This window comes from Hylobates moloch, unplaced genomic scaffold (genome assembly GCF_009828535.3).
Source record: "Hylobates moloch isolate HMO894 unplaced genomic scaffold, HMol_V3 SCAFFOLD_8, whole genome shotgun sequence".
Lineage (NCBI taxonomy): Eukaryota > Metazoa > Chordata > Mammalia > Primates > Hylobatidae > Hylobates > Hylobates moloch.
In genome coordinates, this window is record NW_026652283.1 from 30,939,512 (window position 1) to 30,959,455 (window position 19,944).

The 19,944-nt window shown below is 41.6% G+C and overlaps 1 protein-coding gene across 8 annotated transcripts in view; it reads right to left on the reverse strand.

Moving 5' to 3' along the window:
• Positions 1-2,280: 2,280 nt before the first annotated feature.
• FGD4 (FYVE, RhoGEF and PH domain containing 4) overlaps positions 2,281-19,944 on the reverse strand; it is a 248,049-nt gene continuing 230,385 nt past the window's right edge. For all 8 annotated transcript variants that reach the window (XM_058442941.1, XM_058442940.1, XM_032159969.2 and 5 more), the window contains 6 exons: positions 19,483-19,513; positions 18,871-18,963; positions 18,134-18,259; positions 9,224-9,364; positions 4,141-4,281; positions 2,281-2,655 (listed from right to left, as the gene is read on the reverse strand). In XM_058442941.1, the coding sequence (XP_058298924.1) occupies positions 2,398-2,655; positions 4,141-4,281; positions 9,224-9,364; positions 18,134-18,259; positions 18,871-18,963; positions 19,483-19,513 (790 nt within the window). In that variant the 3' untranslated portion in view covers positions 2,281-2,397. The remainder of the gene's footprint in view (positions 2,656-4,140; positions 4,282-9,223; positions 9,365-18,133; positions 18,260-18,870; positions 18,964-19,482; positions 19,514-19,944) is intronic.

The window sequence follows — 19,944 nt, forward strand, 5'->3', positions numbered from 1 at the left end:
TATTCTTATCATCAATCACACTTCGAGGTCTCTTGGTTGAATTGTTTAATAAATGGCTAACAGTATTCCTTTACCTTTCATTGAGTAAAAACATCAGTGATTCTTTAGTAAGAGAGAAGCAGGTAAGGCTGTTTCACTGCTTCTCTTTGTGTTTAGCTGAAGAATGTGGGGTGGAAAGTGAATATGGTGACCAGATAACCAGAAATTCTCTTCTAGTATTAATGCTTCTCATTTAAAAAATGAAAGATAACGACTGTTAAGAGCATGATAATGACATTATCTTTACATGAGTATTCTTTCAATGATCTAAGTTAAATAACATTGATATTTATTGAGCCAAAACTTAAGTGTGTCCATGTTACTTCTGTTTCGGTAGGGAAAGTGTAGTCTTCTTGCTTTTAAAAATAGTTTTCAAAAATAATCTGACTCATAAATCTTCCCATTGGCCCATACATTACCATTGTTCTAGTCACGCTTATAAAAGTCCTTCCCCAGTTAATCATTCTGTATTTCCATTGCTTCTCTTTTCTTGAGAGTAAGAAAACCAAAGCATCATCTATAGCTATAGTTTAATTTTCCAAAGAACCACTCTGAGTATACATCACACACATACCCCGTTGGCCATTAAAAAAGAGAAGCAAGGTAAAATTTCTTCTAGTCTTTCCCTGATTTAATAGGGCCTAAGAAGCTACTTTTATCTCTTTTTGGCTCCATGTATTTGGTTTAATGTTAATGATCACGGCTGAGAATCCTTTTATGGAGGAAGGGAACCTAATTATGTCAGCAATAATTGGTTCACTTGCTCCTTTGGGGTGGAAAAAATAAGATATTTCTTAAAGTAACAAGGCCTGAATAAATGTGTGGCAGTCTCAAATTCTATTCTGTATCTAAGGTGTAATCCTTACATACTAAAGATAGTGGGGTCATTCTTGTAGATTTCTAGCATACTGGTACATTAAAAAGTGATAATGTTTGGGGTATGACAGTATAAAAAAAGGTTTAATTTGAGAAAAAGAAGTTAAATAGTAAACTTAGTGTGAGATTTTAATCACAAGTACAAAAGAGTGAAGAGCAGCCTTCATGACAAGGAATCATGTGACCAGCCCCCGCCCCAAACATAGGTTATCACATGTGGATTTTGTTTCATTCTGAGAAAGGAAAAGGCCCATACAGTTATCTTAAGTGTTCATTATATAGAGACCTTACTTAACCATGCTCAATCGTCTTACGGAAAAGAAAAACATTACGATAAATATGGTTTCCACATATCCTAGTTCTGTAAAAGGTCAGGCGTCTCATAAAGTTTGGGTTTTGGTGAAAATTTTTGTACATGCTGATGTTAACTACTGCAATAATTATAGGATTGTAAACGGTAAAATAACCTGTACGACTTTGACTGTCCCAGTGACCAAAATGCACTTTAATCTTAGAATAATCAAGACTGAAGCATTAACTGAACCCTCATCTTATATTAATAGCACCTTCTAAGAGAGGCACTGTTTTAAATAGGCACAGAAACAAAAAATGGTACTTTAAAAGTACTGTTGGAATTCACAAATATATCCCATGCCACATAAATCACCGCTTATTAGAAAAATATCAATACCCTCAAATGCCAATCAGCAAAACATAAATCACCAAAACATTTCTTCAGTTTAGAACATTGCTCAATTCCAAGATAAACCATGCTTTATATTTAAAAAATAAATTAGAGATGAATATGAACCTAAAGCTAAAGAGAAAAGCATGTATAATATATATATTTAATACTATATATACATAATTGCTATATACTTAAGACATTCTCAGGAGTATTTCTACAAAAACAAGTTATCTTTTCTTCATAAATCGAAAATCTGAACACCAACAATTTGTCCTTTTTCTTTTTTTTTTTAAAAGAACAGACATCATTTATGCAGCTAGAGATTTATAAACTAAATTAAATAAGTTAATACAATAGCCTCAACTGTCCCTGTATTTTTCACCATGGATCTATTTTGGCAACATGGAGGTATATCTTTCAAACTGTTCCAGGTCCTACATGTGAAAGAGAAGAAGACATGAAAGGATTTCTTAAATGAAAGTGCTCATTCTAACCTGACGGTGACAGAATCAATTGATACCATTTCTTCAAGACAAAAAAGCACATATTCAAAATATGCTCAATAGCTCAAAAAATGCTCCAGTTTTCACATCATTTCAAAACTTTATCGGTAGAATGACTCTGCACACTAATTTCACTAAGAGTACATAAACATAGGAAAAATAGTCCTCAGAAGATGCATTTATGAGCCTCTATTTTTCAACATAAAGTGCTAGCAGATGGGTAAGAAGAGCTGGGAATGTCTTGGGCTGTAAGTCTTGAGACCCCCACACCGTGGCTGGTCCTGGAGGAGTTCAGCATTCTGATTTGTTCTTGGGTTCAGGATGATCATCCAAGGTGGCTGGATGCTCATTTGGACCACCTGGTGTCTCACCTGTGACGGCTAAAAGGACGACTTTCAGCCACTTCTGCTTCAGTTCCTCACTGTCTGCGGCAAAGCTGTGCACGGACTTGGACTGGGTCAGTTTGAAACTGTGTGGCAGGTCTGCACTCTTTGGCACTTCATCCACCACATAGCCCAGAAGTGGAATGGTGGCCTGGGCTCTGACGTCCTAAAGAAAAAACATCAGACGTTAAAAGCAGGTGATGTATTTGCTTGTTAAGCGTGTCTCTTGCTCCTACTAAACCTCTCTTCCTACCACTGTCCCAAACAGACTTAAACAGTGAGTTCTCCATGGGCACAGAGGGCAATCCCATTGCTTAGTACACAGCCTGTACGTGAGGCCACTGATAGTGTCAGCTGAATGAATGAGAGCTGACACCCGAATCGGCTAGGACTCAGAGACACTACACCCGCCTCTCTGTGAAAAGAGTCCTTTCAACTCTTCATTCAGTGAAAAGGGGAAGAAAACAATCGCCATCATACTGTATTAAACCAGCAAACATTAATGATAATCTCATTACTAAAGGCAGTTGTATTTGGTGATTCCTTTATTCCCTCATCAACTTATTTATGGACATAGAAAGCTTATAGGAAAAGCAATAAAGGAGAGTAAACTATATAGCCTGTCATTTTCAGTCTATTTTCAAAATAAAATAATTTTACCAGCCCTTAATTTATAGACTGAAATGCAACAGGTATATTTAAAATTTTATATTTCAGAGTAAATGCATAACTGGTTTAAGTGTTGTACATTTGGTTCTTCAAGCACAACACAATCTTAGGACCTGCTGCTGCTCTTGTTAAAAGCTAAACCTGCATATCATTGTTCCCATAGATTTATCTCAGATCCATATACGTGGGGTTGTCAAAAAAATTGTTACTGAATGATAATGCAAGACTGATTTTAAGTTCCCCTTCCTCTCAAACTCCTTTTTCAGATATCTATCCATTGAGCAAAAAGAAAAAATAAAATAAAAAACAAAATTGGCTGGGCGCAGTGGCTCATGCCTGTATTACCAGAACTTTGGGAGGCAGAGGTGGGCAGATCACCTGAGGTCAGGAGTTCAATACCAGCCTGATCAACATGGTGAAACCCTGTCTCTACTAAAAATACAAAAATTATCCAGGTGTGGTGGTGGGTACATGTAATCCCAGCTACTCGGGAGGCTGAGGCAGATGAATTACTTGAACCCAGGAGGTGGAGGTTGCAGTGAGCCAAGACTGCGCCATTGCACTATAGGCTGGGTGACATGAGCAAAACTCTGTCACAAAGAAAACAACACAACAACAACAATAAAAACAAAAACAAAATTAAAGAGTCTTTTCTTAATGTTTCCTATCATTAAAAAGGCTTGTTTCTCCCCTCTTGCTTCCCCTTCTCTTCATGCTCATTCCTAATTCAACTCATCTTTTCTCAAACCCATTGAATGAGACAAGAAAGGGGACAGATGATCCACAGACTGAAGAAAATATAGGCTATAAAATGAATCAATCAGCTTAAACAACAAACCTGAACTTTACTCACTATTTTTCAATTTTAATGAAACAGTGCAACTGCCTGAACTCTTGTTCTACAGATTTTGAGTCCACTGTCCACTCGCTTCCCCTTGCCCCCAAGGGCATCTGTCCCTTCAGACAGATGTGGTGTAGATACCTGGGGGGCACCATACATGTACAGCACAAGAGGGTCTTGCTTGGGGATCACACACCAAGCTTTCTGCCAAGGTTTCGACTTCTCCATATACTGAAGAAAGCTGCACACCACACTGTTTCCAGATACTTCTGCTGATTCAATCTAGAAAAATGGAAAGAGAGAATGAACACACAACAAATCAGATAGAGAAATATTCACAAAGTACAATGTGTTTATATAAAATGTTTCCCTGGACTGTCCAAAAAAGATTCATTAGCAATTATTGTTTAAACATTTTAACACGGAAAATATTTAAGCCAATTTTAGCTCTTTATATAACTAAACCTTGACTTTAAAGAGTTAAGTGTTTATTGATTGCTCACTATGTAGGCACTTTTCTTAGCTCAATACATGTCTTATTTCATTTAATTCTCACACCAACACTGAGAAGGTAGTATTTTCATTTTTTCTGAGGCTCAGAGTTTAAATAGCTTTCCCAAGATCACACATTGGCATGCTGGGATTTGAAGCCAGAGAGTCTGGATCCAGAGTCTGAACTTTGATCCTCTGCCTCAGCCTCCCAAGCAGCTGGGAGAGAATTTTTAAATTTTTTGTAGAAACAGGGGCTCACTACATTGCCCATACTGGTCTTGAACTCCTGGCCTCAAGCAATCCTCCCAACTTGGCCTCCCAAAGTGCTGGGATTATAGGGGTGAGTCACTGTGCCCAGAACAGAGCCTGAACTTTTAACGACAATGCTATACCTACTTCAATTAAGAAAGAACATAATAGCAAAAAGGCAAATAGTAACCAGCAATCTTTGAGTACACCTAATTAAAGACTTTTTCAGTGCAATCAATTTTTGTAGAGTGATATGGTTAGGCATTGTGTCCCCACCCAAATCTCATCTTGAATTGTAATCCCCATAATCCCCATGTGTCGAGGGAGAGACCTGATAGGAGGTAACTGGATCACGGGGGCAGTGTCCCCCATGCTGTTCTCGTGATCTTGAGTTCTCATGAGATCTGATGGTTTTGTAAGTGTCTGACAGTCCTTCCTTCATACACTTGCTCACTCTTGCTTGCCACCATGTAAGATGTGCCTCTTCCCCTTCTGCCATGATTGTACATTTTCTGAGGCCTCCCCAGCCACATGGAACTGTGAGTCAATTAAGCCTCATTCATTTATTTATTTATTTATTTAGAGATGGAGTCTCGCTCTGTCGCCCAGCCCGGAGTGCAATGGCGTGATCTCAGCTCACTGCAAGCTCCGCCTCCCACGTTCACACCGTTCTCCTGCCTCAGCCTCCCGAGTAACTGGGACTACAGGCGCCCACCACTACGCTTGGCTAATTTTTTGCACTTTTAGTAGAGACGGGGTTTCACTGTGTTAGCCAGGATGGTCTCGAAATCCTGACCTCGTGATCTGCCTGCCTTGGCCTCCCAAAGTGCTGGGATTATAGGCGTGAGCCACCACGCCTGGCCAAGCCTCCTTTATTTATAAATTACCCAGTCTTGGGTATGTCTTTATAGCAGTGTGAGTACAGACTAATACATAGAGCCATTTAATTTTTCTGTTTTGCCTCCTAATATAAAAATTGTTGGCTAAAAGGACGGGTGCGGTGGCTCACACGTGTAATCCCAGCACTTTGGGAGGCAGAGGCAGGTCGATCACTTGAGGCCAGGAGTTTGAGACAAGCCTGGCCAACACAGCGAAACCCTGCCTCTACTAAAAAAGAAAAAAAAAAAAATTAGCCAGGTGTGGTGGCACATGCCTATAATCCCAGCTACTCAGGAGGCTGAGGCATAAGAATTGCTTGGACTGGGGAGGCAGAGATTGCAATGAGCTGAGATCGCACCACTGCACTCCAGCCTGGGTGACAGAGCGAGACTCTGTCTAAAAAAAAAAAAATACTAAAAAAGGGAATAAAACCATTTAACTAAATGGTAGTTTTTATTATATGCCTTATGGAAACTAACTGGTTTGCTTCTATTTTCTGTCTCCGAAACCCTTCAGGTAGTGCTACTCAGTGTTATCCATGTTGGTCTCCAGGTCTGCAAATGGTTTTGTTACCAGTTTCTGGTAAGCATACAAAGAAGGAGTAAGTATTAAACTTTTATAACAATTTGAATTTGTGATGATAACCAAGTGCATTATAGTGTATTTTACAGAAACACTGATCTGTGATAGTTTAGGAAAAAAAACCTGATGCTTCATCATAGACAATTTTTTTTTTTTTTTTTTTTTGAGATGGAGTTTAGCTCTTGTTGCCCAGGCTGGAGTGCAATGGTTCAACCTTGGCTCACTGTCACCTCCGCCTCCCAGGTTCAAGCAATTCTCCTGCCTCAGCCCCCGAAGTAGCTGGGATTACAGGCACACGCCACCAGGCCTGGCTAATTTTCGTATTTTTAGTAGAATGGGGCTTCACCATGTTGGTCAGGCTGGTCTCGAACTCCTGTCCTCGGGTGATCCACCCGCCTCAGCCTTGGTGCTAGGATTACAGGCGTGAGCCACACCGCACCTGGCCACAGACAATTTTTAAAGCAGCACTGGTTAGCAGACGATAGCCCACAAGCCAAATCCAGCCTACCAGTTGTTTTTGTATGGCCCATGAGCCAGGGAAAGTTTTTTTACGGGACCACTTACAATTAATTTGATGATAGGGAACGCTAACTTCAGATTCCAATTAAGTGAAAGGCTATCCTTCCCCAAAGAATTCCATTCTTATTAGTAGATCCTTATTATTATTATTATTATTAGAGACAGAGTCTCGCCCTGTCACCCAGGCTGGAGTACAATGGCACAATCTCAGCTCACTGCAACCTCCATCTCCCAGGTTCAAGTGATTCTCCTGCCTCAGCCTCCCGAATAGCTGGGGTTACAGGCGCCCACCACTACGTGGGCTAATTTTTGTACTTTTAGTAAAGACGGAGTTTCCCCATGTTGACCAGGCTGGTCTCGAACTCCTGACCTTGTGATCCCCCCGCCTCAGCCTCCCAAAGTGCTGGGATTACAGGCATGAGCCACTGCGCCCAGCTGATCCATATTATTAAAAAGCCTAAATAAATATAATTTTAATTTTGTAAAAAAAAATTGTGGAAATTTGTTTTCTCTCTTCTTACAAATATGTATGTAATATCCTTGGTTTGGCCTCTTGGTCTGCAAAGACTAAAATATTTTCTCTCTGACTCTTTACAGGAAAGTGTGTTCATCACTGTTCTAGGGCATATAACATACTAGTTGGTACAAAATCAGAATCAAATATGCACTGAAGTTAATGTGTGCATGTACATACTTGTCTCCTATGTATGGACTTCATACTATATATTTATTTCATTATATGAGTTGAGCTAATAAGTAATTGATTAATTTTTCCCCAAGTATAAGGTTCTCTAAAATACTAGCTGGGATTTTTCAGAGATACGGCCTGAAGCTGACCCGAAAACCAAGTTCCCCGACTCATTATATTGTGCCAGTCTCATCACTTGTCGCTATTAAGTCTTGAGGCTGTGTTCCTGATGTCCAGTGAAGCATGTCTTTTCATCCTTACTGCCTGCGAAAGCCCCAATTTGGTAGGCCATACGAGTAACATCTATACCCTGGAAGAATGATTTTAGTGTGTGGGGCTACACTTAGCCTCAAATGGACCTTGAAGTTTGTAACCCTTTATCAATTAACAGAAGTGACCTTTGTACACCTGTAAGTGTACATACAGGTATACTTGTACGCTTACACAATGTAAATGCTCAATAAATACTTACTGATTCTTTAGAGATTCTTTTTTTTATTTTTATTTTTATTTTTTTTTGAGATGGAGTCTAGCTCTGTCACCAGGCTGGAGTGCACTGGCACAATCTTGGCTCACCGCAACCTCCGCCTCACGGGTTCAAGCGATTCTCCTGCCTCAGCCTCCCAAGTAGCTGGGACTACAGGTATGTGCTACCACACCCAGCTAATCTTTGTATTTTTAGCAGAGATGGGGTTTCACCATTTGGCCAGGATGGTCTTGATCTCTTGACCTCGTGATCCAACTGCCTCGACTTTCCAGAGTGCTGGGATTACAGGCATGAGCCACTGCACCCAGCCTCTTTAGAGATTCTTACTAAACCAAGTATGTCTATGATTTTAGATACATAGCATTTTGATCCTGAGCCTATTCTTCTATAGACTTTCCAAGCTACCCTGAACTTACTGCCACAAAGGCCTTATTATACAACCTGTCCCTTATATTGTTAATATCTCCAGATGTAAAACTCATTTCAGATAAGCTGCGTTATAGTTCTCAGCCTTGGGGGGGGTTCTGAGTTTTTTCTAGAACAGTAGTCAAATTAACTTGGGAGACATTTCAATAATATTTCAATGTAGTTATCAGATTACCATCACTGGCAATTAAATGACTATAGTAAACTAGATATTTTACAGAAATAAGTTGGAAGAGTCTGTCAGGTAATGGCACTTTTATCTAAAGTGGTTTGTAAAGCCAATATGACGAAACTGAGAGTAAAAGCTTTCCCTTATAGAAAACATACTACAATAATTTGGGTATAAGAAGAGATGCCAATTAATACTGAAATATTTGGCTATAGCTACTGCCACGAAATCAATGTATTTCATTCTTAAATGCATGTTGATTTAAATAGCAGCCCCCCTTTTCTATGCAACCAAGCAGAATCCCAAAAGTCAGCAAAATAGAACAAAAGCATAAATCTTGCTCATTATACAAACTGTTAAACACTCAAAGAAATAACAAAGATATATTATTTGTATTCCTCATAGCCAAGAGGATATTATTTCTTCTGTAAAAATCTAGACTGGGGTGCTTTGGCTCATGCCTATAATCCCAGCACTTTGGGAGGCTGAGGTGGGCAGATCACCTGAGGTCAGGAGTTCGAGACCAGCTGGCCAACATGGGGAAACCCCATCCCTACTAAAAATACAAAAATTAGCCGGGCATGGTGGCGTGGGCCTGTAATTCCAGCAACTTGGGAGGCTGAGGTTGCAGTGAGCTGAGATTGCGCCACTGCACTTCAGCCTGGGTGACAGAGCAAGAGTCCGTTGAAAAAAAAAAAAATCTAAAAGATATCCAATATTTAATATTTCTTACCTCTAAAATTCCTTTTCTTTTCTTTTCTTCACTGTCTGTGAATCCACTTATAATTTGATAACAGTCTTTACAAACTTTGCTCAATTTACCACCATCATATTCAAGTTGAGCTTTGTAGTCGGAGCATTTCCAACAAACCACCTTAAATTTAAAAGAAAAATGAACAGTAATCATATTTAAAGGATACGATTTAAACAGTAATCAGTTATAGGTAATAATAAATGAGAAAATGTTAAGCATAGAAGGCAGATTTTTGTTAGAAAAGGAACATCCTCATAAACACTAGAAGTACGTATCAAGGTGTTTCAACCCTGTTTGTGACCAGCTCTGCTCACTCATCCTTTTCCTGGCCTCGAAAGGTAGAAGACCTTCAAAGACTTTGACTCTTCATACTTCTGGATGTTCGTCAACATCCTTTCCAAACTGCTCACGAACTTCCCTGGTCTCTCTTAGCCCATCCCACCCCCTCCTCCCAACCCGGTCCCCTCTCACAGTCCTCTCTATTGCAGGAAATGCGGCAGTCATACAACTGGTCCTGTATCAGACACATAGGAGTCATCCCCAGAACCTCTTTCGATCTTACCCAAAGATTTTCCATTTTACAAAGTCCCGCTGTTTTACTTCCTAAATATTTCTTCAATCTATTTTTCCACAACTTCCTTATAAGCACCCAAGTCCATGGTGTTTTAGTTTGGCTTCTTTTCTAGGCTCGTGACTGGTCCTCGTAGCATTCTTACTGGTTTACAGGCCTCCACTCTTACACCTCCCCCAAGCTATAGTATCTTCCGAACAGTGGAGTGACGCCCTCTTAAAAATGCTAATCTGGCTGTGTGTGGTGGCTCACACCTATAACCTCCGCACTGTGGGAGGCCGAGAAGGGCAGATACCTGAGTCCAGGAGTTCCAGACCAGCCTAGAGGGAGATAGTGCTAGTGCATTCCAGCCTGGGTGACAAAGCAAGACCCTGTCTCAAAAAAAAAAAAAAAGGCTACTCTGATTTATTCCTCCTCTATTTAAAATCTTTCAGTCTTTCCTTTGCTCTTGGGTAAAGAATCAAATCTTAATCATGGCCTACAAAGTCCTGCATAATTTGCCCTCTTTCTGGACTCTGTCTTCAGTGACACTGGCTTCTTATACTTCCCAAAGGCCATGGCTCCCTGCCTCTCTCCTCTGCTTCACTGAGTTAACTTATGCTCACCCTTCAGATGTTGGCTCAAACTCCAGTTCCTCAAGGAGGACTCCCTCCAAACCACCGGACACAGCATGTCTCCTGTCAGTGTTCCCTGCATTTTCTTTCATAGCACTGATTACAGCTTTTAATTTTATTCTTGTATTATTATTTGATTGTTTATCTCCCTTACAGGGCTGTAAGCTCCAGGAGAGACTGTCTTTGAATATTTTGCTCACCAGACACACAATAAACATTTACAGAATGCCAATGAATGAATGAATATGATGCAAATGTGTATTATTTCTCAGTGATAACTTTTCTCTATTATAGAATTGTTTAAAATCTTCTAGTTTAACACATTATCTCCTTGCTTATAGAAGTATATCTCCCCCTCAATTTATAGTAGATAAATTGTATTAAAGAAAATATATTAGTCAAATTTTTGGTGTAGGTTTATAGCATTTAAAATTCCGGTGGCTCACGCCTGTAATCCCAGCACTTTGGGAGGCCGAGGCGGGCGGATCACGAGGTCAGGAGATCGAGACCACGGTGAAATCCCGTCTCTACTGAAAAATACAAAAACTTAGCCGGGCGTGGTGGCGGGCGCCTGTAGTCCCAGCTACTCGGAGAGGCTGAGGCAGGAGAATGGCGTGAACCCGGGAGGCGGAGCTTGCAGTGAGCCGAGACTGCGCCACTGCACTCCAGCCTGGGCGACACAGCGTGACTCCGTCTCAAAAAAAAAAACAAAAAAAAATGGTCTACTGTTTGCTCATAATTACAATGAAATTACTCTGGGATTTAGAATTAGACATACCTGTAACTGCAAACTCATACCATCCATTTTGTTTATTTTCAAATCATAGCACAGTATTTTGACAATGCACATGCAAACACATTTTTTCTTTGCTTACTGAAGGCAAGTATGTCAATACCAAAAATCATTTCAAGCAAACTCAGTGATAGATTTTTAAAAGTCTTACCCTGATAAAAAAGCTGTTTGGGCCAGACATGGTGGCTCAGTGGCTCATGCTTGTAATCGCAGCACTTTGGGAGACCAAGGCAGGCAGATCATGAGGTCAGGATTTCGAGACCAGCCTGGCCAGCATGGTGAAACCCCATCTCTACTAAAAATACAAAAAATTAGCCAGGCATGGTGAAGCCCGCCTGTAGTCCCAGCTACTCGGGAGGTTGAGGCAGGAGAATTGCTTGAACCCAGCAGACAGAAGTTGCAGTGAGCCAAAATCGCACCAGTGCACTCCAGCCTAGGTGACGGAGCGAGACTCTGCCTCAAAAAAAGCTGTTTGCTCTCAATTTAATTTTGATCACACAAATACCATAGTGAGTCAAAAATAAGTCTGAGGAAAATAGGAAGAATAAGCTAAAACAACTATCAATAAGAACTGTTGCACTTAAGCACACAAATAATATATTCGCTCATGACACTGTGAACACCTACTGTTCTCTGTGTCTCCCATTCCTTTTAGGAGAAAGGCTATGATCTTTAACTTGGCTGACAAGGCCTCCAAAAACTGCCACTGCCTCTCTCCAGCTTCATTCCATAGTTTGTTCCTCACTTTTTCCATATGAAACTCAGCTCAATGGCTGACCAAATCATGATCAAACTATGTTAATATGTAGCATCATTACATTTAAATATTAGCAATATAGTTATTAACTTACAATCGGAAACATATTTTTGGATAAGGAACTTGAAACTTCATAAACAACAGGAGAATTTATAAAGTATCAAAGAAACACAAAAACCAGAAAAATTATAAGTTTTTATAGAAGTTTATATAACTTTTTAAAATTTTTTTGAGATGGGGTCAACCAGGCTGGAGTGCAGTGGTGTGATCTCGGCTCACTGCAGCCTTGACCTCCCGAGCTCAAGCGATCCTCCCACCTCAGCCTTCTGAGTAGCTGGGACTACAGGTGTGAGCCACTACACCAGGCTAATTTTTTTTTTTTTTTTTCGACATAGTCTCACTCTGTTGCCAGGCTGGAGTGCAGTGGCGCGATCTCGGCTCACTGCAATCTCCACCTCCTAGGTTCAAGCCATTCTCCTGCCTCAGCCTCCCGAGTAGCTGGGATTACAGGCACACGCCACCACACCCAGCTAATTTTTGTATTTTTAGTAGAGACGGGGTTTCACCATGTTGGGCAGGATGGTCTTGATCTCCTGACCTTGTGATCCACCTGCCTCGGCCTCCCAAAGTGCTGGGATTACAGGCATGAGCCACTGCGCCCAGCCAATTTTTGTATTTTTGGTAGAGACCGAGTTTCACCATGTTGCCCAGGCTTGTCTCAAATTCCTGGCCTCAAGCAATCCTCCTGACTCAACCTCCCTCCCAAAGTGCTGGGATTATAGGTGTGAGCTACCATGCCCAGCTGAAGTTTATATAACTTTAGGATACAGAAAGACTATGTAAACAGTCATAATGAAATACATAACCACGATTAAATATGTTTTTGACTCTTGCTGCTGTCGGTATGACAGTCTAGGTAGATACTCTGAGAAGAGTTTTGCTATAATACAACTGGATCCTGGACAAAATACAGCAAATAATTGTAATGCTTGGTTTCTTTACATTGAAGTAAGAGAACTTTCCAAGGCCCCCAAACCCAATGAACAAACAAAACAGCACACACACAGTAAGCTGAAATTGTAATGGTGAATGAATAGCGCAAACAAAGCTTGGGATGGACAGTGCTGGGATTAGGAGACAGTCCACGGGGCCTGGAGGACACGGGAGAGCTGATCTGAGACTCGGTCATTACGCCAAAACTTATGAAAGGAAGATAATGAACTATCAACCAAACACGAGCTCACAATGAGAAGAGACCAATCACAGCAGAAAGCAAGCCTCCAGGAACTAGAATTTAGTAGAAACAACAGATTTGGAACCTTTGAAATGTCTTCAGCTACTGATTATTAGATACAAATTTGAAAATTACATAAGAAATGTTTGAAAACATAAAGTGGCAAACAACTATCAAAAATGATCAGGCAGATTTGGAAGGAAAAAACTTTTGGAAATAATTAAAATTAAAAATGAACAAAACAGCAGATTTGCTACAACTGAAGAGTAGATGAACAAAACGGGAGATAGAGATGAATAAAATGCTACAGAGAGAGACACAGAGATAAAAACAGGAGAGACATGGAAGATGGAATGAGGTGATGTTATATATATCTGAATTGAATCCCACAGGGAGAGAGTAAGAAAAAAGAAAAACAAATAACAGAAATAACATATTATAACTTTTCTAAGAGTCCATTTCTGAATTATATAATGGAGAAAATAGAACCTTCCTCACAGGGGAATTGAGAAATTATAAGCAACAGTATACACAACACACTTCAAACAATGCCTGGCACTGGTACATCATAAATGGTAACTGCTGTTATTTTTATTTCTGCTCCTCTCCCCTTCATTTCAACTTGCTTCATTTTTCTATTTCTTATGTCAGTTAATAGCACACTACCATTTATCCAGTCACCCAAATCTTAACATTAAAGTCATTCCTGACTACTTTCTCCCTGTATTCCTCAACAATTTCTTCACTGAACCAATTCCCTTTAAAGTGTGATCAAATTTAAGCATCCTACCGTGGCATCGCTGGCTCTCAATGAGCTGAATCCTACCTACACCATTCCAGCCTCAGTTTTCTGCCAGTCCCTGTCTTGCAGTGCTTACTCCAATACCAAGCAGGTTGTGTCCACCAACATATAACATGTGTATCTTCAGGGTGAAGCATGGTTCTTTAGATTCTCAGGAAGCACCATCCTGTAGGCTGCCACGCCACCACGGAAACATTTGGGATCATGGCAATAGGTCTGGGTGCCTACCCTTATCTCAAATACCAGTAGAATTCACTCCATGTCATGCCCCACTTTCCTGTTTATCTCAGATTCTAGGAAAAGGCCCAGCTCTCTGGTTATTTTCTCAGCCTCATCCCCAAACATACTGCTCTGTACATAATTTTTTTTTAGATGGAGTCTCGCTCTGTCGCCCAGGCTGGAGTGCAATGGTGCAATCTCGGCTCATCGCAACCTCCGCCTCCCGGGTTCAAGCGATTCTCCTGCCTCAGCTGGAATTACAGGCATGCACCACCACGCCCGGCTAATTTTGTATTTTTAGTAGAGACGGGATTTCTCCATGTTGGTCAGGCTGGTCTTGAACTACCGACTTTAGGAGATCCGCCCGTCTCAGCCTCCCAAAGTGCTGGGATTACAGGTGTGAGCCACTGCGCCTGGCCTCTGTACATAATTTAATCTAGTTCAGTCCCCATCTCCCACTTTCCCCTCCATGCCCTTCCATTGGGACCTTTGGACCTTTCACTCTAGAAGCAAACTCTTCCATATTCTCAGGCTCTTTTCTCTAGTGGAGGCTTTTTTTTTCACCACTTCACCTTCTGTCACCTCTGAGATCTCAGGGCTGAGCACTGAGGCTTGTATTCCCTGACTCTTTTCTTGCCTTCAAAAACCCCTGGCAGCTCTGAGGCCCATCATCATCTGGCTCTACCCATCTCCTCTACTGAGTTAGCATCTCCTCACCTGCCCCACACCCACTCACTCAGGAATTTCTCACTAATGGATCATAGTTCTCTGCCCTACCACAATGTCTGTGGACTTCAACATCCACATGACAAGCCCAACTCTACTGCCTTATATATCTGCTGCCAGCGCCATGCAGTCTACCTTAGGATCCAATCTCACGGTCACCCCCGGGACTGTGTCACCACCAGAGGGTGAACCGTATCTGGCATGCCAGGTTCACATATCCCATTTTTTTCACCAACATCTCTCTTATTTCTAATTCATTAGCCCCAAGATGTCCGCTACCATACACCTCCGAACTTATCGAAATTCTTCCGTCCACTGACCCCACCACTTTCTCATTAACCATCAGCCTGTTTCCTAGCTTTCTTGCTCTTTTTATCCAATTGAGACTTCTCTTATTCATTATTAACTCTCTGATGCAAATACTTCCCTTCTCTTCCAGTGTTTTTCTTGTTATACTTACTCTGGATAAACCCTGCTATCTGCCTTCGCTGGCCTGAGTTGCTGTATCTTGTTAGAGAAAAATCATTGCCATTAAGCTGACTAGTGTCCCTTTAAATTTATAACTGTAAATTTCTAACAGGTGCCCAAGTCCACCTTTGTTTCTCTACTAGGCTCACTTTTCTCTGCCCAGAGAAAATTTTCACACTTAGTCCTCTTTCTTGAATCTCCCATCTCCTCCTCCTTCCCCTAAACTTTCAACTGATGACTCTACTTCACTCTTCAGTGAACATAGATATTGCACCTAAATGGGGCCAGGTGAGGTGGCTCACGCCTGTAATCCCAGCACTTTGGGAGGTCGAGGTGGGCAGATCATGAAGTCAGGAGTTTGAGACCAGCCTGACCAACTTGGTGAAACCCTGTCTGTACTAAAGATACAAAAAATTAGCCGGGTGTGGTGGTGCAACCGTGGAGGTTGCAGTGAGCCAAGATCATACCTTTTTTTTTTTTTTTTTTTTTTTTTTTTTGAGACGGAGTCTCGCTCTGTCGCTCAGGCTGGAGTGCAGTGGCGCAATCTCGGCTCACTGCAAGCTCTGCCTCCCAGGTTCACGCCATTCTCCTGCCTCAGCCTCTCCGAGTGGCTGGGACTACAGGTGCCTGCCACCACGCCCAGCTAATTTTTTGTATTTTTAGTAGAGACGGGGTTTCACCGTGGTCTTGATCTCCTGACCTCGTGATCCGCCCGCCTCGGCCTCCCAAAGTGCTGGGATTACAAGCATGAGCCACCGCGCCCGGCCAAGATCACACCATTGTACTCCAGCCTGGGCGACAGGGCGAGACTCTGTCTCAAAAAAAAAAAAAAAAAATCTATCTATCTATCTATCTATCTATCTATCTATCTATCTATCTATCTATCTATCTATTTAGCTGGGCATGGTGGCTCACGCCTGTAACCCAGCACTTTGGGAGGCCGAGGCAGGCAGATCACCTGAGGTAGGGAGTTCAAGACCAGCCTGACCAACATGGAGAAACCCCATCCCTACTAAAAATACAAAAATTAGCCAGGTGTCGTGGCACATGCCTGTAATCCTAGCTACTAGGGAGGCTGAGGCAGCAGAATCGCTTGAACCCGGGAGGCACAGGTTGTGGTGAACCGAGATCGCGTCACTGCACTCCAGCCTGGACAACAAGAGCGAAACTCTGTCTCAAAAACAAACAAACAAACAAACAAACAAACAAACAGATATTGCACCTAAACTCCCTCATTTCTCACCACTAGAGCAACAAAAACGCCAACTCACCCACATTTGTACCCACCTTTTTCTTTTTCCTCTCTGATATAATGGAGGAAGTTTACCTCTCCTCATCAAAGCCAGAACATCTACTTGTACTGTGGGTTCCATCTATTCTTGTTTCTCATAGACATCCTTTGGCCATTATTTATCTAAATTCCTCCTCTTACTCATCATGCTCCAGCCTCACGACCTTTGACAGTCTCATGAATAGACCAAGTTCCTTCCTACCTCAGGGTCTTTGCATATAGCCTTTCACTGTCTGAAGTTTTTCCCTGTCTCTATTGATTATTAGCTCTTTCTCAACCCCCCTTTTTTTTTCCGAGATGGAGTTTCACTCTTGCTGCCCGGGCTGGAGTAGAGTGGCGCGATCAAAGCTCACCACAACCTCCGCCTTCTGGGTTCAAGTGATTCTCCTGCCTCAGCCTCCCAAGTAGCTGGGATTACAGGCATGCGCCGCCGCGCCTGGCTAATTTTATATTTTTAGTAAAGACGGGATTTCACCACGTTGGTCAGGCTGGTCTCAAACTCCTGACCTCAGGTGATCTGCCTGCCTCAGCCTCCCAAAGTGCTGGGATTATAGGCGTGAGCCACTGTGCCCAGCCCCTTTCTCAATCTTTTAAGCATCAACTTAAATACCAACCCCTCAGATAGGTCTCTTTTTCTAACCAAAATTGGTTCCAAATCTTCCTCTGTTACTAATACTGTCCATTTTTAACTTCTCAATTGCCTTTTTATTTCATCTATAGGAATTTGAAATTCTTATTTGTCTGTCTTCTCCATTACAATGTAAGCTCTGTAAAGCCAGGGAACATTTTTTCTAACGTGTTTTCTCCAGGGCTCAGCACAGTCCTCTGCACATAGTTGGCACCAAAATAAATTTATTAAGTGATTTGTTGAAAGTCATTTTTTTGTGTGTCCCAAGTTGATGACTTCACATCACTTATATAGTTACTCGCAACCCCTTTTTTTTTTTTTTGAGATGGAGTCTCGCTCTGTCGCCCAGGCTGGAGTGCAGTGGCGCAATCTCGGCTCACTCTAGCAACCTTAATGATCAAGAAATCTCACTTACGGGCCAGGAGCGGTGGCTCACACCTGTAATCCCAGCACTTTGGGAGGCCGAGGCGGGCGGATCACAAGGTCAGGAGATCGAGACCATCCCGGCCAACACAGTGAAACCCCATCTCTACTAAAAAATACAAAAAATTAGCCGGGCGTGGTGGCGGGCGCCTGTAGTCCCAGCTACGCAGGAGGCTGAGGCAGGAGAATGGCGTGGACCCGGGAGGCGGAGCTTGCAGTGAGCCGAGATCGCACCACTGCACTCCAGCCTGGGCGACAGAGCAAGACTCCGTCTCAAAAAAAAAAAAAAAAAGAGAAATCTCACTTACATTGACCTCACTTATACAGTTACCAGCAAGCTTAATGATCAAGAGTCTCACTTACACATCCACACGCTCGACAATGATGCCTCCTTCGTGTCAGTGCATTGAAAGGTTCTTTGCATTTCATACACATTGTCACTTCATTATCTCGGATCCATCTTGGGGCTCTTTTCCCTAGCTCAGCAGTCTAAAAAGGGAAGAAAGATTCAATTTTAATAGAAAAAACCTGTAATTCCCTTTTATTATTATTTTTTGAAAGAACTTTAACTATATTGCTCAAACCACGTTCTGAAACTCAAGAATAAGGCTGGATGCGGTGGCTCACGCCTATAATCCCAGCGCTTTGGGAGGCTGAGGCGGGCGGATCACCTGAAGTCAGTAGTTCGAGACCAGTCTGGCCAACATGGCGAAACCCTCTCTCTACTAAAAATACAAAAATTAGCTGGGCATGGTGGCATGCACCTATAATCCCAGCTACTCGGGAGGCTGAGGCAGGAAAATCACTTGAACCCGGGAGGCAGAGGTGGCAGTGAGCCAAGACTGCGCCACTGCACTCCAGCTTGGGCGACAGAGCAAGACTCTGTTTAAAAAAAAAAAGAATAAGAAAAATTCAAAGAAGTTCAAGTAGAATGAAAAGTCACTCACTATTGTGTTCATCTAAGAAAGAATGAGATTCTGTCTAACCAGCCAGTTCTGACATTGTAAAGGGAAAAGGTTGGAGAACAAAATGATTAGACAGATCTTCTGCACCTGTAAAGATATGAAAGCGTTTGAAGTTAAGAATTTAATTCAACTCACAGAAACCTCTGAGTGAATGTCATTATCCTTTGCAATTGCATTTCTGAAGGTTTCATGCCTTTGATGAAAAGCATCGATGGTTTCTTGAAGGGCCTAAAGTATAAGTGAAATTCAAAGCACACGTTAAAGTTTTTCATATAAACCAATGAATATACTTTATCAAACAACTATCTATGATAGGAATCACTTTGAAAATTCAGTGAACCTGTTCTGATTACTATATATTAAAACACACACAACAATATATGCACATTTGTATACACAGAGATGTTACTAAAAAACAAAAGTGAAAATAAGCTGGGCGCGGTGGCTCACACCTGTAATCCCAGCACTTTGAGAGACCGAGGCAGGCAGATCGCTTGAGCTCAGGAGTTCGAGATCAGCCTGGGCAGCATGGCAAAACCTTGTCTCTATGAAATACAAAAAAAATTAACCAGACATGGTGGTGCACGCCTATAGTCCCAGCTACTCGAGAGGCTGAGGTGCAAGGCTTGCTTGAGCCCAGGCAGACGCTGCAGTGAGACATGATCACACAACTGCACTCCAGACTGGGTGAGAGTGAGACTCTGCCTCAGAAAAAAAGAAAGAAAAGGAAACAGAAATGAGGCTTACCTTGATCCATTCTTCTTTGTCTTGCGCAGAACTAAAACAAAACAAAATTAAAGTGAATGTAAATAACATTAATGATTCACACCGGGTGAATAAAACTATGCTTTCCTGTTGTTCCAACTTTCTGGAAAATTCAGGGATGTTATGGAAGGAATTATAATAAAAATTAATCTCTGACAATTAAGCAAATAAAATTCTTCTTAAGTAGAGGTTCAGACTATCCACTGACTTTGGTGCACATAAAATTTGATGGGGTTAGGTTTAGCTTCCATTTATATACTGTTTAAAAACCATCATTAAGTTAGATATATGAGATAACTGTACCTATAGCATTACACTGAATACACAACAGCTAATCTTCAGTTTTCTAAAACACATGAAGGCTACTAAAGGCTACTATTCACAGCCCATCTTAGAAGAGATAATAATTATCCCTGAGAATCTAAAATATCTCCCTAAAGCCTT